At 41.3% G+C, this 23,800-nt stretch overlaps 1 protein-coding gene across 1 annotated transcript in view; it reads right to left on the reverse strand.

Moving 5' to 3' along the window:
- Positions 1–23,800, reverse strand: part of TBC1D1 (TBC1 domain family member 1) — a 2,608,647-nt gene that overhangs the window by 1,407,086 nt on the left and 1,177,761 nt on the right. The window contains exon 8 of the mRNA XM_044062143.1: positions 20,406–20,534. Within this exon, the coding sequence (XP_043918078.1) occupies positions 20,406–20,534 (129 nt within the window). The remainder of the gene's footprint in view (positions 1–20,405; positions 20,535–23,800) is intronic.

Consider the following 23,800-nt stretch of genomic DNA (forward strand, 5'->3'; position numbering starts at 1 on the left):
GTATGTGCTTGCTGTCCGCTTGGATCAGGCAGTCATCCAAATAAGGGTAAATTTGTATCCCTTGAAGTCTGCAGTAGGCAATTACTGATGCCAGGCATTTCGTGAATACTGATTCTGCAGTAGATAAGCCAAAGGGCAATGCAGAGAATTGATAGTGGATTGAACCTGCAAGAAATCTGAGGTATCTTCTGCAACTTTGTCTGATTGGGACATGCAGGTATGCCTCCTTGAGGTCCAATGTTACCAGCCAAAACTCCTTGCCCAGCATGGGAAGAAGCTGCTGTAATGTGAGCATCTTGAATTTAGTAGAAATGTATTTAGGATGGATAAGTCCAAAATGGGTCTCCAGTCGGTTCCTTTCCTTGGTACCAGAAATAGTCTGGAATAAAAACCTTGACCTTGTTCGTGAGTAGGAACCTCTTGAATAGCTTTCATGTCTATGAGCTTTGAAATTTGTAGTTGTGCCTCTGCCTTTTGATTGTGTGGCAGGTTTGGCATGCCTCTCATTTTTGGAAGAGTGTGAAAATAAAATCTGTAGCCTCTGTTTATAACGTCCAGGATCCATTTGTCTGTTGTGACAATATGCCAATTTCTTGCAAATAATGCCAGTTTTCCTTCCAAGGGGGCTGCCAGCTGAGACTTGCTTGGCATGGAAAGGAGGAAGTCATTGGGTTTGTTTCCTGTATTGTTGTGCACTGTCTTCGCCACCTCTTGGTGCTGGAGTTTGCCATTGCCTGCCTCTATATGATCCTTGTGATTGTCCTCTGCCCCTTGTGCGCCTGTATCTACCACTTTGGAGCTTGTCCGTGGCTGGAAAGGACCAGTTTTTTGTAGGCCAATTTCTGATAAAATGTGGTGGTTGAACCTGTAGAAAAGCTTTGGCAGTTTGCATAGATTTGGCTTTTTCTTCCATTTTCCGTAGTATCTCCTCTGCATTAGTACCAAAAAGCACATCCTTTTGTAAAGGAGCATCTAGTAGTTTAGCTTTCACATGATCAGGCAAGATTTGTTCCCTAAGCCAGGCCTGTCTATGAATGACTGATCCTGTAACAGCAGCTCTACTTGAGGCCTCTAGGGCATCATAGCCACATTGTAAGGTGTGTTTACCCACTTGTTCTGCGCTATGCAACATATTCTGCAACTCCTTCAAATCTGGTTGTTCAGGTTGAGACATTTTATTTCTTAATTGTGATAACAGAAACTGCTGATATTTAAGCAGATGGAACTGACAATTTAAGGCCCTCATGGCTAGGGTGGCCGAGGTATATACCTTTTTTTCCCACCTTTCTAAGGATCTTGACTCTCTTTCGGAAGGTAGTGGATTCTTGGCAGTAGAGGCCTTCATTCCCTTGGGGCCTTGAGAAATGGTTTCAGGGTCAGCATTATGGCTTTTGTAAAGAAATTGGTGAGAGTTAGGAACTCTGTAGTACCGATCAGGCTTGACTGGGGCAGGAGGCAGGGAATCTGGATTAAGGCAAGCCTCCGAATAAACATAATCAAGTATGTCCAAGACAGGAGGTATCGCCAGAGGTCTGTGTTGAGGTAACAAAAGAAATTCTCTAAGTCTTTTCTTGGAATCAGAAAAGTCTTGGCCTTCCCAATGGAAGTGTTCCCTCAAGGTGTGCAAGGTTTCCCCAAAAGAAAAATCCTCTGGAGGGGATACAGAAGGAATGGACTGCTCTGCATCAGAATCTTCAAAAGGGGAGTAAGAGTGTTCCTCTACATCAGAATGCTCTGAAAAAATGGAGCCCTGATCAGAAGAGGGAGAATCTTCCTCCACTCTGGGTCTCTTGTCTGGAGGGGGTTGGGAATCCCTGATAAGAGTAATTAAATCCTCAGCCATTTTTAGCATCTGCTTTTTAGGCATGGGGCCTGGAGAAGGGCCCTGTGCAACAGGCCTCTTGGGATGTCTGGCTGATTTGTACTTAGTAAAGGCCTTAATGGAAAAGGAAGATGAGGGTCTAAAGACACCATGGGTGAAAGTGGACCTGTCCACATTAGGAGGCTCAACGCTCACAGTGGCTTCGGTGGTTGTAGTCTGGGTATGGGCCAAGGTACCTGCGGTCTCGGTTACAGAAGACACCGATAAAAAAGTGTCTTCGGTAGTCAGGGACTGCATAGGCATCTCGCTGAGAACTGGACCACATGTTGCTGGTGTTGGCGTGGTGTCGGTGGAGACCGCGGGCCTCGCGTGTCGGTCCTTATCCTTGTGTTTTTTGGACAAAACGGTAGTCGGAGTCTCCGACGACATTTTATAATCAAAGGCTTTACCAAAATAGTGTTGGGCGAACTCCGCCCGATGCTTAATAGTGCGCTTATTGAAAGTAGCGACGTTGTGGTCTGGGCCTAAACAAGGTATTCAGAGGGAATGGAAATCCTTATGCGGTATTTGCTTCCCACAAGAAATACAATTGTTAACTTTTTCTGACATTGGTCTGAGGCAAGAAAAGTTTCAGCTTTAAAGAAGACTTCGGTTTCCAATTTTTCGTAAATTCAGGAGCTGGCCGACCGGCACTTGCGAACTGCTTCTGCTTTGGGCACCGCGCAGCAAAAAAGACTGAAGAAAATGGCGTTGGCTGTGTCTTATATACCCCTGCCTCACTGACGTCAGGAAGGAAAGCGACAACAACAGACGCCGGACCTAGACTTTGTGGGACCGCCTGACAGCAGAGAACCCATCTGTGATTACTGCAGCTGTATGCACGATGAACATCAGCCCTTTCAAAAGCCAAAAGCACAGCGTCAGTGGGGCCAGATAGTGTTCCCAGGTTGCGTCTTGCACGAACTACAGAACAAACTAACCCCCCACCTAAACACACTGTTCAACCTCAGCCACTGGGCAGGCTACATGCCCATAGAATGGCACACAGCAACGGTTATTCCACTCCACAAAGGAGGGGCCACAACTGACTCTGGTAACTATCACCCCATTAGCCTGACTAGCCTGGTCTGCAAGGCTATGGAGCGCTATGGAGCGCATCATCATGGAACTCATTAACAAAGACATTGGGAACCTCCAAACACTTGACCCAACCCAATTCGGCTTTGTTAAGGCCAGATCTTGCCTACTAAACTTGGTTGACTTCTTCAAGACAGTCACCAAGGTCATAGATGAGGGGAAGGTGGTTCACACAGCCTACCTTGACCTCGCCAAGGCTTTTGACACCATTCCCCACTCGGGAATTATAGAAAAACTCACCACTCTGAACATAAACCCCTACATCATGAGATGGGTTGCCAACTGGCGTACAGACAAAACCCACATGGTAAGAATAGCGGGCTCAGGTCAGACTCTAAACCAGTCACAAGTGGTGTCCCACAAGGCTCAGTCCTGGGACCCCTACTATTCGGCATATACTTCTCAGAAGTACAGGCAAACACATGAGGACTATAGAGCCATACTTGACTCTCCGGCTGACACGGACATTCTCCAAAAGGGCCTTACTGAGATGGACACCTGGTGTCAAAGTCATGGTCTCAAGCTAAATGCCAAAAAATGCATAGTCATCCCATTTGGGAAAAACAGAACACCCAGGAATTACCACATAGGTGGCAGCCCCCTTAATACAGAAGGGGTAATAAGAGATTTGGGGACCCAGGTAGATAGTAATCTCTCCTTTGACAATCAAATTGCCAAAGTAGTTAGGAAATCCTTCTATGTAGCCCATCTAATTACTAAAGGGTTCGCATCTAGAAATAAAGAGGTTATAGTGCCCCTGTACTCGTCACTCATCAGACCCATCATAGAGTACAATGCCCCATTTGGGATGTACCTCACAAGATACTTCCAACAGCTGGAAAGACTACAAAAGTACCTCACCAAGAGGATTACTGGCCTCAAACATATGTCCTATGCAGCCCGACTGGAAAAACTCCGGCTGTACTCAGTGGCATATCGCTTACTCAGAGGTGATCTCTGCCTGACTTACAAAGCCATGTCCAACTCAGAATTGACGGACATGCTCCACCTAAAGAAATCCAAGTCACTGCGAGCCACTCGCTCTAGTGAGCTAACCTCACCACAACAATAAATAGAACATGCTGGAGGAATAGATTCCTGTCACAGAGACTCCCCATGCTTTGGAACAAAAATCCTAACTACATTAGGCAGAGCCCCTCACTAAAAATCTTCAAGAGAAACCTTGACGAGTGGATGGGTAACAGAAAATACACCCCTGGGATCACTTCATTGGCTCTTCTTGACAGAGGCTCAGTTAATTAATCAATGGGGCGGCGAAAGCTGACACACTCTGGCTAGGCTTATAAATGCCCTTGGGCAGATAGCCTAGTACCTACCTATGAATCTAATATGGTATCCTGTAACAAAGGTTTTAGGGTGAGGATGAGCTATGCCTTGCACATCCCTGTCTAAGAATAGTAGTAAAATGTTTACATGGAGAAGGATGAAGTTGGGTGAGACAGCCCATGGAATACTACATCAAGTGAACAGCTTAACTGAATTTGGGATTCTCCTGAAGGGAGTCAGTGGACTAGCAGAATTCATCATCCATATCAGTTCATGACTGTATCAAATCTGATTCTTTTGTAATCTTCAAAAAAAGATTTGGAAAAGGCAGGAAAGAAACTATTTTCTTTGCAAGTTCAGTAGCACTTCATCTTTAAAAGGAGCTTCAGGTATTAAGAAAAAGACCAGTGACTCCTTTGGTATAAGGAAAGTACAAGTGCAACCAATGTGGAAAATGTGTGGCAGGTTTAAATTAACAGTAAAATAATCAGTGGACCCCAAGCTCATCATCAAGAAGAATATGTAAAAAAAACTCAGACTGGAAATGCATGCATACAAGATGCCTTCAGTGAGGGATCCACAAGAACCACCTAAAAAAATAAAAATCAGCTACTGGCAGAAGAGTAAATGCACAGCTCACAAAGGACAAGTATATGCAGGTGTTCAGGAGTAGATATCACCACCCAACAGTAAGTGACAAGTCAAAGATACTCAAGAAGAGCATGCTGAAATGGAAGATTCCCCTAAAGAGGATTTACACACCATAAACATTTTTCTAAAAAGTACAGCAGGGTGGCAGGTTAGATCAATGACTAAGGACACACTGTTTTTTTTTCTCCTTGATGCATCTTTTAAGAATTAAATGACATGAAGTCAGACGCTCTGATGGAAAACTCTTACCTGTAATTAGCAAGTCAACTAGCACAAGTTTTGGAGCTGCTACAGCCATGATGGGCTTGGAAAATAAGACAGATCTACAAGTCACATGCCTGGCCGTGAGCTCCCTTAACTACAGTCTTTCAGTCTCCTACAAGACACACTTGAATGTCTGACCCTTCACACGATCATCTGAGCAGTGGTTTTACTTTTATTCCTCTAGCCACTACCCAATTCAGTCTTCACTACATGGCAAGTTACTAGGAAGACCCCCAAGCCTAGAATGCCACTGTGAATGTGCCACAAGACTGAATCAATAGCACTTGACTCGATATAGTTAGAGATGTGCTGAAGGGGTCTGAAACAATAAAATCAGAGTCAGGACCTTGCTTTGATATATGCTTACTGCACTAATAGCAGGAATATTTCTGTAGTCATTTCTCCACACAGAAGACGCTCTAGCTGAGAAATTGACATCATGTAAAAGACAAATATGAACCCATATGTGATTAGATGAATTACCAACTGGTAGCTAAATTAGAAGTACAGAATTAGAATTAAAAATTGTTATTCTTACTAGAAGTCTGTTGGTAAACTTATTCCTCAAGGATCCATTTTGAGTTTGAGTCCCTTAATGTTTCAGCTTGTTGGTATCGGACAGCCCAATACCAGAAAATGTGTCATTCAGCAAATTTGTTGACATTAAAATTGGTTATGTAGTCACCTGCACTTACGGTCATTATTCTATTAACAGTAGGTTGGCCGGCTTAACTACATGGGTAAGAAACAAGGGCATGAGGTTTAACAAAAGTAAGGTGATTCACTATGGATCAAATAAACCCGTGTACCCATATGCACTGGATAACTCTCCAATCTACCAGCATGGTTAAGAACTTGAATATACTGGTATACTGTACATTGAAATTTGATATAAAACTAATAATAAAACATCCAGTGGAGACAGACATCTTCATTAGGCTTTACACATCTAGCATTCACCCAATAATAGACTATTGTGACTCTTTTTGGGCAATGACAGTCTCTCATTTGAATAAGCTCGCATAAATTCAGAAGACCATCACAAGACAGGCAGAGGGTCTTTCTCATTCATATTACTGTCAGAGATTCAAATATCTTTACCACTTTTCAGTAGGTTACAGATTACACATAGGTGATTTAATTTTAGTTCACAAATGCCTATATAACAAAGCTCAGGCAGCAGCACTGGGTATTAAATTTGTAATTTCAAGAGCCAACATAAGGGACATTATCATTAGTTTACCCACTGTCTCCTCTATGCCGAAAAGCTCTTTCTTCCACTACAGAACAGAGAGGTTATGGAACTCTCAAACCATACATATAAGATGCACTGCTGATATGGCAATATTTAACGGGGGCTTTGGATCAATGGTTTAACAATATTACATTTGCATCAAGATCGAAAATACGGTAATAGGCCCTGAGTTTGTATATAGTACCACTGAATCACTGAAATGTATATTAAAACAAAAACTAACATTCTGCTATGGAAAAAGTACAATTTTCTACCTACCATAAATGTAGATGTTCGAGTGTTCACCCTGCTGCAGTCATCACACTTGGGTTATCCTGTCGTCAGGCGGTCCTGCAGTCGGCCGGAATTCTAAAGTCTTGGTCCGGCGTCGGTTGCTGTCGCCTCTTCCCTGACGTCAGTGCGCCAGGGGTATATATAATGCAACCGACTCCATTTTCTTCAGTTTTTCTTGCCCCAGATGTCAGGTGCCCCCAAAAAGGTGGTCAGTAATTAGGACCAAAAGGAGTAACCACAGCACAAACACAAAATCCCTTCAGCTATAAGCAAATACATCAGTAAGGCATAGAAGAGATTTAGCCAGTAGATCAGAGGGGATGGAGGGGGGGGTAACCTGGACTGCAGCAGGGTGAACACTCGAACATCTACATTTATGGTAGGTACAAAACTGTACTATGTTCATCGTGTTACCCTGCTGCAGTCATCACACTTGGGTTGAATCCCAAAGCTAAGGTAGGGGGGAGGTATCATAGAGGGTTAGTGGAGGCTATAAGGCCCTGCAGAACTGCAGTGGCGAAGCCCGCCCTGGACTTTGAGTAAAGAGGTAAGTGATAGTGTTTGGTAAAGGTGTGTACTGAACTCCAAGTTGCAGCTTCTAAAACTTCCTTGGTTGGAACCCCCCTAAGAAAGGCTGTAGAGGTAGCTGTTGCCTGGTAGAGTGGGATCTAATGGAAGCAGGAACTGGTTTTCCATGATGGGTATAGCAGAAACGTATGCAATGACCTATCCATTTAGAAATGGTTTGCTTTGATATAGCCTTCCCTTGAGAAACTGTAGCATAGGATACAAAGAGCTGGTCAGATTTTCTGAAAGCCTTAGTTTTGTCCAAATAGTAACGAAGCTGCCTGTGAATGTCCAAGGAATGCAGGAGTCTCTCACCTTTGTTCTGTGGATTGGGGAAGAAGGTGGGTAAGTGGATGGTTTGATTTAAAGCTACACTGGAAACCACCTTAGGCATAAAGGAAGGATTAGTTCGTAGAGAAACTCTGTCTTGATGAAAAATGAGGAAAGGTTCCACTGCCATTAGTGCCTGTAGCTCTGAGACTCTTCTAGCTGAAGTTATTGCTAGGAGCAGGGCAGTCTTCCATGATAGGAACTGTAGATCTGCAGAGAAAGCTGGTTCAAAGGGAGGAAGCGTTAGTTTTTCCAGAACAAAATTGAGGTCCCATGTTGGTGTAGGAGCTCTCCTGGGTGGTCTAATGTTTTTTGCCCCTCTGAGGAACTGCCTTAGAAGAGGATGTGAAAATAAAGGTGGATCCGTGTTGTAGTGAGCTGAAATAGCTGAAGCATGGATTTTAATTGAGGAAAAGGAAAGTCCTTTGTGCAACATCTCAGCTAAATACTGTAGAATGTGAGGCATGTGAGGCTGAATTGTGACTTGGCCTTTAGCTTGGTTCCAGGCACAAAACCTTTTCCATTTGTCCAAATAAGCCTTCCTGGTGCTTGGCCTCCTGGCTTCCAGAATAACATCCAGAACTGCTTGTGAAAGAGGTGCTGGTTGGATGTTTAGATGATTTGCCATGCAGCCAGATTTAAAGTTTTGAGCTGGCTGTGAAGAATCTGATTGTTTTGTTGTGTGAGCAAATGGGGGATTTGAGGCAATATCCATGGTGGGCTGTGGGCCATATTTTTCAATAGCAGATACCAGTGCTGGCGTGGCCAGTCTGGGGCTATGGGAATCAGTCGTGGTCTCTCCTTTTTGACTTTCAAAAGAACCTTTGTGAGGAGAGGCAATGGAGGGAAGGTATATACTGTCAGATTTTTCCAACTGAAAGAGAGAGAGTCCACTTTCCAAGCTTGATGGTGAAATGTCCTTGTACAAAATTTTGTCAGCTGATAGTTTTGAGGACTGGCAAACAGGTCTATGTCTGGAAGGCCCCATTTTTGAGTTATCATTGCAAATATTTGGGGATCTAGTTTCCACTCATGGGGATCCTTGATGTTCTGCTGAGGTCGTCTGCCAATGTGTTCTTCTGTCCTAGCAGGAATTGAGCTTGTAGCTGGACTTGGTAGGCCAGAGCTGTGTTCCATAAGGTCATTGCTTGCCTGCATAGAGGGTAAGAATGTGTACCCCCTTGTTTGTTTATGCACCACATTACTGTGGTGTTGTCCTGGATGTAATAGATCCTTGAAGGCTGTCAGAGCTTTCTGTACAGCTAGCATCTCTTTTTGATTTATGTGCAGATTTCTTTGATCTGCAGTCCATAGGCCTTGAATGCATTGTCCTGCCATGTGTGCCTCCCAGGCATAGTCTGAAGCATCTGTTGTGATAGTTTGCCTGGCTGGGGGCAAGGTGAAAGGCTGACCCTTGTTGAGGTGACGTGCCTGTGACCACCATAGAAATTCCTGTTGTAGGCAGGGAATGAGAGATATCATTGTGTCCAAGCTGTGGCTGTGTTGAGACCATACGCTTTTCAGGTACCACTGTAATTTCCTCATATGCAGCTTTGAAAATGGTATTATTAGTATGCAAGATGCCATGAAGCCCAAAGCCTGCAGAATTTTTCTTGCAGTTAATTGGGTCTTTGTTGCCATTGTCTTGAAATACTGAGTCAGTTGTAGTTGCTTGTCTGGCGTAAGATAAGCCTTCTGGGTCATTGTATTCAAGCTGGCACCCAGGAATGTCATTTTTTGTGAGGGTACTAGTTTTTACTTCTTTTCGTTTACTGTGTACCCCAGGCAGTTTAGCAGATGCTTTACAAAGGTCAGATGATGTAAGAGAATGTCTTTGCTTTCTGCTTGGATGAGGCAGTCGTCCAGGTATGGATATATTTGAATTCCTCTTTGTCTGCAGTATGCAATTACTGGTGCCAGGCATTTTGTGAAAACTCTGGGAGCAGTAGATAAGCCAAAGGGCAGTGCAGAGAATTGGTAATGGGTTGAATCTGCAATGAAATGGAGGTATCTTCTGCAACTTTGTCTGATAGGGACATGCAGGTATGCCTCCTTGAGGTCCAACGTTACTAGCCATGCTTGCTTGCCCAACGTGGGAAGTAGCTGCTGTAGTGTTAGCATCTTGAATTTGGGTACTTGTAAGTAAGTGTTTAGAATTGAAAGGTCCAGAATTGGTCTCCAGGCATTGTCCTTTCTGGGCACTAGAAAGAGTCTTGAATAAAATCCTTGGCCTTGCTCTCGAGTAGGTACCAGTTGAATGGCTCTCATGTCTATGAGAGCTGTAATTTGCTTTTGTGCCTCTGCCCATTGATTTTGTGGCAGGTTTGGCATTCCTCTTTTCATTGGCAAGGTGTGAAAATGGAATCTGTATCCTCGTAAAATTATGTCTAGGACCCATTTGTCCTTTGTGACAATGTGCTAGTTGTCTGCAAAAAGTGCGAGCTTTCCCCCCAAGGGGGCTGCCAAGAGAGTATTGTTTGGCCAGATGAGGTGCAAGTCATTGAGTTTGCCTTCTGGTGGTTTGAGACCTGTCTTCTCCTCCTTTCTGTGTTGTAGAGCCCCATTGGCGAGGTTTATACTGGGCTTGTGGTTGTCCTCTGCCTCTTGGGCATCTGTATTTAGCCCTCTGTGGTCTGTCAGTGGCTGGAAAGGACCAATTTTTTGTTGGCCAGTTTCTGCTGAAGCGAGGGGGTTGTACTTGTAGGAAATCTTTGACTGTCTGCATAGATTTTGCCTTATCTTCCATTTTCTTTAAAACTTCTTCTGCCTTAACTCCAAAAAGAACATCCTGCTGTAAGGGAGCATCTAGTAGTTTTGCTTTAACATGATCAGGCAGAGTTTGTTCCTTTAACCAAGCATGCCTACGTATAACAGACCCAATGACAGCTGCTCTGCAGGAGGCCTCCAAAGAATCAAACCCACATTGTAAGGTATGTTTGCCCACCTGCTCAGTGGCGTGCAACAGATCCTGTACTTCTTTCAATTCAGATTGTTGAGGGAGAGAGGTTATTCTTTGCTTTAACTGAGAGATTAGAAATTTCTGATACTTAAGCATGTGAAATTGACAATTCAGTGCCCTCATAGCTAGTGTGGCTGAGGTGTAAACCTTTTTCCCCCACCTGTCTAGTGCTCTGGAATCCCTCTCAGAAGGTACTGGGTTTTAAGCCATAGAAGCCTTAGCCCTCTTGGGACCCTGTGAGATAGTCTCTGGGTCAGCTACAGGGCTTTTGTAAAGAAATTTGTGGGAATCAGGCACTCTATAGTATCTGTCAGGCTTAGGAGGTAGAGAGTCTGGGTTGAAACTGGATTCTAAATAGACATCATCCACAATGTCCAAAACTGGTGGAATGGCAAGTGGTCTGTGTTGGGGAGTAAAGAAACTCTCTGAGCCTTTTCTTTGAATCAGAGTAGTCCTGACCTTCCCAGTGAAAATGTTCCCTCATAGTGTGTAAAGTTTCCCCAAAGGAGTAGTCTTCAGGAGGAGAAGCTGAGGGAAGAGAGTCCTCAGCATCAGAATCTTCATAAGGAGAGAAGGAGTAGTCTTGGTCCTCAGAGGAGTCTGAAGAAATGAACATTTGCTCAGAGGATGCATAATCTTCCTCTTGTCTAGGCCTTTTGTCAGGAGGGGGCTGGGAACCCCTGATTAAAGAAATCAAATCTTCAGCCATTTTGAGCATCTGTTTCTTAGGCATGGGGCCTTGAACAGGAGACTGAAGTGCAGTCCTTTTAGATTTAGAAGGAGTCTTTGACTTAGAAAAAGTTTTAATGGTGAGGGTCGTCGGTCTGAAAACGCCTTCAGAAACCGATGGCGTTTCTGTAGTACCGACGTCTTTTGTAGCAAAGTCGTCGGAAGGGCCTGAAGTAAAAGGCTGCGTCGGCCTGGTACATTCCGTCAAAATTTCTGTAGCGGTCTCGGGTTCCAGATCTGTGGTAGTCATGGGCTGCGTCGGAGCCTCACTGAGGACCGAAGAACCGGAGACCGGATCGGCCGAGGCCTCGGAATCTGGCTTAGGCCTGGGCTGTCTGTCCTTATCCCTGCATTTTTTGTGCACGCCGGTAGTCTGTTGCTCCGACGGCATGGAGTAGTTAAATTTCCTACTGAAGTAGTGTCGTGCGAAATCAAAGCGTCTTTTAATAGTACGCTTATTAAACCTAGCACAAAACCGACAAGAAGTGACGTCGTGGTCTGAGCCTAGGCAAGGTATGCAATAAGAATGAAAATCCTTGAGGTATTTGCTTCCCACAAGAAATACAATTGTTAACTTTTTCTGACATCGGTCTGAGGCAAGAAAAGTTTCCCCAACGGGGTACTTAGCTTTATAGAAGACTTCGGTCTGAAATTCGAATTCGAAAATCTCAGGAGTCGGCCGACCGGCACTTGCGAACTGCTTCTGCTTCGGGCACCGCGCGGCAAGAAAGACTGAAGAAAATGGCGTCGGTTGCATTATATATACCCCTGGCACACTGACGTCAGGGAAGAGGCGACAGCAACCGACGCCGGACCAAGACTTTGGAATTCCGGCCGACTGCGGGACCGCCTGACGACAGGATAACCCAAGTGTGATGACTGCAGCAGGGTAACACGATGAACATCTACATGATTTTTTTCAAATGTTTCAACAATATATGAGTCTATACTGTGCAGTACTGTACAGTACATTATTAGAAATCTCCAACCAAGCAATCCATAATACATATATCAAAATAATACAAAAATATAACGGGTTACTACAATATTCATAATTTATTTTATTGATTTATATCTGTTAACAGGGATAAAGCACTGATCTACATGGACCTTTCTCATCACACCTTCAAAGCTCACTCATACTCTCACACATTTTTTTTTTCTTTCTTACTTCTTCCAAAAATTACATAATATCATACACTGAAAACCCAGTCTCATATTTCCTCCACTATACAACCTTTCTAATTTGTCTCTATATAACATTTGTCCTTTCTATGGTAATCTTTTCTATATTAGTGTCTAGAAAAAAAAAACAAATAACTTCTCTAGTCTCTAACAATTTAAATGCATTTATGAAATATCTCCCCAGACTATTCCACTCTTAAGTAAAAAAAACATGCATGATCTACATATAAGAATGTCGATTTTTGTAAACTTTTGTGCCTAAAAATTATCTGACTTTGAAATACATTTTACTTTTATTTTTAATCATTTCCAACTATATTTTCTAAATATTTTCCCAAGCCAATATTTATCCAAGTGCTCATTTTCAAGCTTGGTCAGTTAATAAGCTCTGTATAAATGAAAAATAAACACATTAGTAAAAACGTAACTGGATGCACCATCTTCTAACTTTAATTAATATCCTCTCATATATACCCTTCCTTCATTTTATTTGTTTCAACCAATTCCTCAAAAAACAAGATTTGACCAAGTTGCTTCACCTACTAATCCATAAGGTCTCAACTCACTAAGTTAAACTCCTCAGGATTCAACTTGTTATACAAACTCAAAACAAAGTGTTTTCTACAGGGCAGTAATCCCCTTACCCTTCATGTGAGAGGCAAGCCTCAGGCTTAAACATATCAACTCCATGGTTGTACAAACATAACGAGGGGGGAAATTCCAGGCACAGCCTTCGAAACTGCACTATCAGCATACCTCTCAACTGTCAAGATTTTTGCTTCATATTTTTGAACTGTTTCTCATAAAATTGTGCTTTTTTGGCAAATCGAGGACTGAAGTCAGAAAATAGTGGCAGACATTCGAGTTTCAAACTTCGTATCCTTCAGAAAATTCATGCTAATGCAAACGTTAGTCTATCAACTTTCTAAGTTTGTAATAGCAATATTTAAAAAGTGTCCCAATTTCTGGGCCTTTGTGTCCCCATTATTTGTGGCTTTGTCCAAATTTCCTGATTTAAGAGGACGAGAAGTATGACTATCAGTGATTTCCTGTTAAACAAAAAAAGAAATGAAAGTGATCAGTGAGTTCAACTTTAGTGGAGCTGAACTTTGGGAAAGGATCATGGGATCATTGGGGCTCTGGGCTTGGGGAAGTGTTAGGAAATCAGAACTACTTGATCTTTAACTGTTTTAGTTTAAAACACACTTTGTGCAGCAGGCCCCCACACCTAATTTCACACTTTTATATATATACATCTTTTTAAATCTACTGTACTGCTTCTTTAATGAGGCAATTGTCCACATTTTCTAGCTCAGTGTTCCATCCCTTAAAATGAATATCAGTGGTTCTAAAAATATACTCATAAAACATTAATATGATGTTTAGAAAAAATAATTCACAGCTGTAACTCTCCCACTTCCAATTTCCTTATACTCTTCATTATTCACCTGTAAGCCAAACCTCTCCTGACTTACATCTTCAACTTTCATAACATGAATCACTTTAGTTTCAGACTTCAGACACAATAATTTAACCTGTGCATTAAAACAATTGGAAACTCATTTCTATCCATATCCAGACCATTGCAGAGGTACAAACTTTTTACCTTCTGTAATACCAAAAACCCCAAATAAAAAGTGGTTTACACAATAGTTTTGCTTTACTCCCTTACCCATTTTGACTCTTTTCTGTATAAATTAATTCTCTTAAACAGCATATATCTTCTCTATCTAATCCCTGAATCCAACAATAAAGCCGTATCCCTTCAATAAATCACACAAGTGAGTTTTTAATTACATCATCCAACTCTAGAGCAAGGGTATGGCATCCAGGTCCAAAAAAGTTATACTACCATTCTACTCTGCCTTAATCAGACTCATCACTGAGTACAATGCCCCCTTTGGCATTTAACTTAACAGACACTTGCAAGACTTGGAACGCCCTCAAAAGTTCCTCACCAGGAGAATCCATGGTATGAATACTCTGTCCTACACAGATTGCCTTAATCCCTGTCTCTCTATTCAGTTTCCTACAGGTTAATGAGAGGGAATCTCTGCCTGGCATATAAGACTTCCTCAGATCCAGCACTGATGAAAGTCTTGCAAATCTGCAAAACAAACAGCACCAGGGGCAGAGATCCAAGGACCTGAAATTTGCCGGTGATATGAATAGAACATGCTGGAGAGACCGATATGCATCTCAAAGGATTCTCACACTATGGAAAAGCTCCCATCCACATGAACCAAAGTTCATCCCTGCCCCTATTCAAACAAAACCTTGATCACTGGATGGGAAATCGCAAATTCACCCATGGTCTAGTCCCCATGTCTCTGATGGACAGAGGTCAACAGTAAGTAAATTAAGCCTCAAATAACATATCCCCCGATAACCCTTATCTATCTCCTTACTAGCATACTCCACCATATAGGCGTCCATGGTACTCGGGGGGGGGGGGACCTTCATTGGGTAGCATGGCTAGTCTTAAAAAGACTCTAGTGGTCATTAGCCTAGTATAATCCTATGAAACTAGGAGTCATATGCCTTAGAAATTTCTTCTAAGTCCAAGAAAAAACCTCCAGATCTGAACTTCTGATATGTAAAATCAGCAGCTGCTTGACAAGGAATAACTTCATCAAATCTGACTGCTCAAGTCTTTCACTTAACGTATGCTTAAACAGACAGTCCAGAAAAGTCCTCATTGCATCTCTCCATGCATCTCCTTGCCAGTAACAATATTAGCTATGTCCTTAGTAACCAGTATGACAGTCAAATCATTCGACATGTCCAAATCAACTGATTTTAAGTATCCCCCTGTAGTGCAGTCACACCATAGCTTACTAAGTAGACAACAAAATGTACACAGTTTAGGATGAAGGTCTTCCATATTACAAAATACCAGTAAATTATACATGCTGTGAAGCTCTTTTGTCATTGTAGATGTTTCTAGTTATGAAAGCAGTTAAGACAGAGATGTGAGATGCAACCATTACAGCACTTAGCAGGTAGTTAATATAAGCTTTTGCATTTTGCTTCTCAGTAGAATAAATAATAAAATTGGTCTGAGTTCACATTGTAACAGTAAAACATGACAATCTTCTAGAGTTACTTGTTTTAAATAGTAAAACATTTATTAATTTGTTACAACTGAAAAAATAATGACTGGGCAAAAAAGAAAAAATCCTCATCAAGGAAACAGTATACCAATTCTGCTTATTTTCATGTTAATCTGTTTATGTAATAAATATTAATTTCTACATAACTATTGGGTATAAGTGAATCAATAAATACACCGATTATGGAATAACAGTTAATAGCTACATTTTAGTGGTAGCTGGTGCTAGCCCTTAACTGTTGATTTAAACAGTCTTCTTTCTGTTTGAAGTGTTTATTAACAGAAAAGTCTTTGGAGGAAAACAAATGCATATTCATATATCAAAAATAGTGGATCAGGCAGCAGCACATATTGTGCATCTCTGACTCAGTTTAAAACTGCAGTAAACAACTTGGCATACATACAAAACGATAAACTGTAATGGGTTTCTCCAACTTACATACTCTAGCCACAGAACTGTGACACACACGATCATGCATAACGCTTGTATATGCTGTGCACAGCATGGTAACAGAAATGCAGATTGCATTTGGTTTGCAACAAAGTATTCATTGGAGACATTGCTACTGGTTTACCATTTTTAAAATAATAATCAGCTATCACTGTATAATTATAATATTTGTGGTTGAAAAACAGATTTTTGTGTGCTGCATATAAACAGATTCAAAGCAGGCTTTAAATACACAGCACAGAATAAAGGAAACCAACAGAAGTAATTCAAGTTTTGTTGAATGAGTAACCTAGCCCAAAATGCCAAATTCTATGAAGTCACTTGTTTTTACCAATACTCACTACTACTTTTAGAATTTTACAAGATTTTTTGAAAAAAATGGGGGGAAAAAAAATCAGTGACCATGATAACGAATTCACAAAAGTAGGACAATGCCTGAATGGGAAACCTAGAGTTAAATTACAACATGCTGGCTGATGACTTTTAGGGTAAGACTGCATTAAAATCTGTAAGTCAGTACGAATAATGAAAGGCAGAAAAAGTAATGCTTACAAAATCCCCAGATAACTGTTAGACCAACAGCACTAATGCTCATCTAGCAGAAACAGGAAAAATCTACCCACTGATCTAGGCGGCCATATTACTTGCATATTCAGTGGATATAAAAAGTGTACACACCCCATGTTAAAATGTTCTTTGTGATATACAAAAATGAGACCACAATAAATCATTTCAAAACTTTTCCCACCTTTAATGTGACCTATAACCCATACAATACAATTGAAAAACAAACAAATCTGTTTGGGGAAAAAAATATAAAAAATAAAAAACATACAATAAGCTGGTTGTATAAGTGTGCACACCCTTAAACTAATACTTTGTTGAAGTACCTTTTGATTTAATTACAACATTCAGTCTTCTTAGTTACACACCTGCCATCAAATAAAGAGACTCTGATTAACCTCAAATAAAGTTCATTTGTCCTAGTAGGATTTTCCTGATATTTACTCAGTTGCGTGCTACAGCAAAAGCCATGATTTGCAGACAGCTTACAAAGCATCAAAGGGATCTCATTGTTGAAAGGTATCAGTCAGGAAAAGAGTACAATAAAATATCCATAGCACTGAATATACCATGAAACACAGTGAAGACAGTCATCAAAGAGTGGAGAAAATATGGGACAACAGTGAGGTTACAAAAAACTGGACGTTCCTCCAAAACTGATGGAAAGACAAGATGAAAACTGGTCAGTTAGGCTGCCAAGAGACCTACAGCAACACTGCAGGAGCTGCAGGAATTTCTGGCAAGTACTGGTTGTATTTTACATGTGACAACAATCTCCTGTGTTTTCCATATGTCTGGACTATGGGGTATGGTTAAAAGATGGAAGCTTTTTCTTACACAGAAAAACATCCAGGCCCGGCTAAAATTTGCAAACAATACATCAAGTCTCCCAAAAGCATGTGGGAAAATGTATTATGGTCTGATGAGACAAAGGGTGAACTTTTTGGCCACAATTCCAAAAGATACGTTTGGCGCAGAAACAACACTTCGCATCACCAAAAGAACACCTTCCCCACGGTGAAGTAAGGTGGTGGCAGTATCATGTTTTGGGGTTGTTTTTCTTCAGCTGGAACTGGGGCTTTAGTCAAGGTGGACGGAATTATGAACAGTTCCAAATACCAGTCACTTTTGGCCCAAAACCTTCAGGCGTCTGCTAGAAAGCTGAAGATGAAGAGGAATTTCATTTTTCAGCACGACAAGGACCCCGAGCATACATCCAAATCAACAAAAGAATGTCTTCACCAGAAGGAAATTAAAGTTTTGGAATGGCCCTGCCAGAGCCCAGACCTAAATCCAATAGAAAATCTGTGGGGTGACCTGAAGTATTACTTTAAGGGTGTGCACACTTATGCAACCAGCTTATTGTACGTTTTTTATTTTTTATATTTTTTCTCCAAACAGATTTGTTTGTTTTTCAATTGAATTGTACAGGTTATAGGTCACATTAAAGCGGGAAAAGTTTTGAAATTATTTATTATGGTCTCATTTTTTTATATCACAAAAACCTGGCATTTTAACAGGGGTGTGTACACTTTTTATATCCACTGTAGCCGGGTGCATATTTTTCACAGCAACACTCGGAAACGTTATGACTAACTAAAGCTAGAATGTTTAACCTAATGCCTGCAACACGGAGTTGTACATAACTTGCACAGAAATATATTTAAAGTGGTAGCGGTTGAAAATGATCAATGCATTTACAAGGGCAGCAACTAAACCTCTGTATACGTTTTCTATATATGAGGCTATGAGTATAAAAGTGAATTTTCTGACAATACCAAGAAATCTTTAAATGTAATAATATATTATGATTACTACCGGTTAACATGGAATTAAGAGTGCACATGAGTACTAGCCAAAACAAAATCATTCTGAATATTTTAATACAAAAATAATGACACAAGTACCAACCAACAGGGTATAGGATATAATCTGCAAGAATCATCAGCTAACCAGATCCTTAGTTTCAATCGATGTGAAGAATATTAGAAGAACGCATTTTACTTAAAAGTTATAAAACTTGTAAATATGCACCTGCTGATAGTGAATGGGGGTGTATTATGTGTCTCAGACCAGTGGAAGGAGATTAGATGACAGAAACTAAATATAAGATGTGTTGTCTGAAGGAAGAGGAATTTTTTCTTGGCCTTCAAAGGATGACATCCAAACAATATACACAAGCCAGTAAAGTGAAGAACAGTTGACAATTTATATGCAGTCAGTTACAACTGCTCAGCTCAAACAAGGTACATTTGACAATATACATTTTTTTTATTTTTATTCCATGTTCTAGTGCAGTTTAGCTTATCACAGTAAGCATACAATTTCGCAAAATACTATGCCTCAGTTAATATTTTTACTTTTCCAACCTGGTCTTTTCTGTTCTGTTTCTGCATGAAAGTTGCAGGTTTGTAAAACTACACTGAGATCTTCATTTATCTGTGTTGCAAAGTTGGCCACCCAACAGTAAAGTGCCCATGAGGTAAATCTGCATTTCTAGGTACCAGCCTAGACAGAAGTAAACATGAAGGGACGGCAGAAATAGACTGCTATTCTTATTCCTTCAGTCACTGTTAGCTCCCCTTCTATGTAACTGCTTTGGCTGCCACTTCTTTGTTCTGAAACTAAGTCCAAATAATTAGACCATAAAGTTATCTCCTACAATCACCTGATAATCTGCAATTAAGCAACTTGCAATCCTCCACCTTAAAAAAAAACAAAAAACTTTCAAATAAAACATTGACCTTCTCAACCTCCATACTACTGTTCACTCTTCACTGCAGGAATCAGTCCACTCTACAACAAAGTGGGCAAATTTCCACAGTGCTTTGGTGAAACTACCACTGTACAGTATAAAACAACGTCAGGTCTCCCTTGTAAGTAGACCATGCCAAGCTCACTAAATAAAAATAAATAAGAAAAAAAATGTCAGATAAATCAATAGCTCTGAAACTCAGCTAAAGGTCTTGACAGTAATCTTACTCTATGATATCTCTGTAGTACATGCAGTGCAGTGATTACACTCCAATATTTGGGAAAGAACAAATGAGTTAAAAGCTAAACTAGAACAAGACCGATCGTAACACATTACAAACCCCTGTTTAAGTTGTTAAGGTCAGGTCTCACACTAGGCAGTCATATTTGCCTGTACTGACCAACAAATGACAGCAGAGAACAAAAGATTTGTTTCTGCATGCTGTTTGCAGGAATAAGGTGTCCTCCTTCCTCCAATTAACATACAAACTAGCTGGAATAACAGGATGTGTGCTCGCCTGCATTTTCTGAAGAATATCAACTCTGAAACTCACATATATGTCATTATGCAGTGACTTCGGTTCTTGGTGATCTGTCAAAAAAACACATATTTATGAGGAACAGACTAAAAATATGTAGTTCTGTGAAAAACTGGACAGCTGAGAGGCAAAGCCATCAAAAGACTTTGCCTTTTTGGTTTTATTTTTTGTATTACTGCCAATCATTAGCTGTGGCGACCCCTTACCGGGAAAAGCCGAAAAGACAAACAACAACTATAAGTAGTAGTACCTGGAGGAGATAAAGTTCCTTGTGCTATAAAGAATTATTATCATGTCTGTCACTGATCGTAACCAACATTATGGTTTTGACGTGGATGGCAAGCTTCACCTCTGGAATTCGCTCTCAAGGGGAATTTCTTAGAATTTTGTCTCAAACACATAATAAGAAGGTTATGATTTGTGACCCAGTCATAATCCTCTGCATTCCATACTATAAAAGCCACCATAAAAAAGAATAGTACTAGGTGAAGGACTGCTTTAAGAATAAAATCTACCAAATGCTTACCCGAGATAAAATATTTTCAAGAGATTCTGCTAAGGACTTTTTTGCTTTACTCTTTAACTGTTCAAGTTTTACCCTTGTGGCACTGTTCTGTAAGTCACCTGTGCCCTTTTCTGTGCAGTTTTGTGAAGTCTGTGAAGAAATAAGAAAGCAAAATATCAGCAAGTGACAGTTATTTACATGTATAACATTTGCTAGAAATCAGAAATAAAAGTAACACAATATTCTGCCAGTGTCAGAAGCATGCATCATTCAGACATCTACCAAATGACCTACTACCAACATGGTATTTTCGTCCTCCTATTTCCCAACTTTTCTCACCTACTGCTTCAGAAGTAATCACTAATTTTTTTCAGTCATGCTCAAATCCTTAGCTTCACATTCACTTCCTAATCTTCCATACTTAATACCATGTTTGCTTTCTCTTCATATGTTTCCCACAGATTTAATATTTTGTAAATCTTCTCCTGCTCATAGGTTCACAGGAGATTACTAGGCCAACAGCTTAATGGCCCTTACAAGCCTAGCCAATATAACCCAATTTTACTCAATATATATGGCCCCCTAGGGGCAAAGTACAGTTTTGTACCTACCATAAATGTAGATGTCCGATAGATATGCAACTGCAGTCCTGACATATGGGTTGTCCTGCCTCAGGCAGCCCTTCAGTCGGCCGGATTCCAAAGTCTGGGTCCGGCGTCGGCTGATGTCGCCTCTTCCCCTACGTCAAAGTGGCCGGGGTATAAAAGCATCAGCAGACACCATCTTCTTCAGTGTTTCTTGCCCCAGATGCCAGGTGCCCTCCAAGGAAGGCTAAATTTAGAGAATGGATAAAAAATCCAGACATGCACAACAGTAATAAACAGATACACCATAACAGATATCCCCAGCTAATTAGAAAAAGGGGGAGTGGACCCAAAAAAGAGAATTACAGAGGGGTAGGAGGGAGGGAAAACCTGACTGCAGTTGCATATCTATCGGACATCTACATTAATGGTAGGTACAAAACTGTACTATGTCCTTCAAGAATGCAACTGCAGTCCTGACATATGGGTTGAATACCATAGCCAAGCTGGGGGTGGTAGGATCTAAGATAAGGATGGTGTAGCTAAAATGTCCTGCAGGACTACAGAAGCAAAGCCTGCTCGGGATCTGGAATATAAAGGCAGGTTGTAATGTTTGGAAAATGTATGCACGGAGCTCCATGTAGCAGCTTCTAGAATGTCCTTTGTAGCCACCCCTCTTAGAAAGGCTGTGGAGGTGGCTGTAGCTCTGGTGGAGTGTGGCCTGATATTGGCTGGCACACCTTTTCCATGGAAAGAATAGCAGAATCTGATGCAGTTTCCAATCCATTTTGAAATTGTTTGTTTGGAAATTGCCTTTCCTTGGGCTCCAGCAGCGTAAGCCACAAATAGTTGGTCAGACTTTCTGTTGGCCTTTGTTCTGTCCAAGTAGTAGCGCAATTGTCTGTGTATGTCCAAAGTGTGCAGAAGCTTCTCTCTTTATTTTGAGGATTGGGAAAGAAAGTAGGCAGGTGAATTGCTTGATTTAGAGAAACCCTGGATATCACTTTTGGCATGAATGAAGGATTGGTTCTTAAAGAGACTCTGTCCTGATGGAAAATGAGAAATGGAGGTACTGCCATGAGGGCCTGTATCTCCGAGACTCTTCTTGCTGAAGTAATTGCCAACAGGAAAACTGTTTTCCAGGAGAGAGATTTCAATTCTGAAGATGCTGCTGGCTCAAAAGGAGGAAGAGTTAATTTTTCCAAGACGAAGTTGAGGTCCCATGCAGGCACTGGTGGTTTTCTTGGAGGTTTGATATTCTTTATCCCTCTTAGAAACTGTCTTAGCAAAGGATGTGAAAACACAGGTGGACCACAATTGTATTTTGCTGAAATTGCTTAAGCGTGTATTTTTATGGAAGAATATGAAAGGCCATTGTGAAGCATTTCTGCCAAGTATTCTAGTACCTCTGGGATGCTCATTACTGATGCATCCTGACCCTTGTTGGCATTCCGGATGTTGAATCTCTTTCATTTGGCTGAGTAAGTTTTTCTGGTGGAAGGTCTGCGTGCTTCCAGTAAGATCTCTTGAACTTTTTTGGAGAGAAAGATATGGGGAGAAGTCATGGAACCCTCCAAGCTATCAGTTGCAATGTTTGCAGGTTGGGATGAACAGTCCTGTAAATGTGCTGAGTTATAAGCAGAGGCCATTGAGGCAGGGGCCACGGCTTGGTGCGAGTTATGCTTCTTAGTAATGGATACCAGTGCTGTTTTGGCCAGTCTGGAGCTATCAAAATGCCTTTCGGTTGTTCTGCTTTGATCTTCAGTAACACCTTGGTCATTAATGGTAGAGGTGGGAATGCATAGATTGTTAGAGAATTCCAGCTGAAGGAGAGAGCATCCATTCTCCAGGCTTGAGGATGGTGTGTCCTTGAGCAGAACTTCTTCAGATGATGATTGAGGTGTGAGGCAAAGAGATCTATGTCCGGCCTTCCCCATGCATGAGTTATTTGTGAAAAAATGTCTGGATGCATCATCCATTCGTGCGGGTCCATAATGTTTCTGCTTAGACTGTCCGCCAGAACATTGTCCTTGCCTGGAACAAACTGGGATTGCAACTGTATGTTCAGTTTCAGGGAATTTTCCCAAAGAGTCATTGTTAGTCTGCAGAGGGAGTAAGAATGGGTGCCTCCCTGTTTGTTTATGTACCACATAACAGTGGTGTTGTCTGTCTTTATTAGCAGATGACCTTGCTGAAGAAATTTTCCGAAGGCCTCGATTGCATGAATCACTGCCAACATCTCTTTTTGATTGATGTGCAGATGCAATTCCCTGGGTGACCATTGACCTTGAATACATCTGCCCTCCATGTGCACCCCCCATCCATGATCTGAGGCGTCTGTTGTAATGGTTTAGCTTGCTTGAGGTTTGTTGAAAGACATGCCTTTGTTTAGCTGGCTTGCTTGTGCCCACCACAAAAATTCCTTTTGTAGACATGGAATGAGTGGAATAATTGCTTCTAAGTTGTGGCTGTGTTGAGACCATAAACTTTTTAGGTACCATTGTAGTTTTCTCATGTGTAGTCTTGCCAGTGGGATCAGAAGAATGCAAGATGCCATGAAACCCAGGGCCTGCAGGATTTTCCTTGCAGTCATCCGGGTGTGCTTTGCTAGGCTTTTGAAGTAATCTGGTAATTGTTCTTGTTTTTCTTCTGTGAGGAAAGCCATTTGTGAGTTTGTGTCCAGTTTGGCTCCTAGAAAAATTATTTGTTGGGATGGCAGTAGTCTTGATTTTTGAATGTTGACTGTGTATCCCAAAGCCTGTAGTAAGTGAATGACATAGTCCAAGTGTCTTATCAAGGCTTGCTTGCTGTCCGCTTGTATAAGGCAGTCGT

Source organism: Protopterus annectens, chromosome 2.part1 (assembly GCF_019279795.1).
Source record: "Protopterus annectens isolate FY-2018-M chromosome 2.part1, PAN1.0, whole genome shotgun sequence".
Lineage (NCBI taxonomy): Eukaryota > Metazoa > Chordata > Ceratodontiformes > Protopteridae > Protopterus > Protopterus annectens.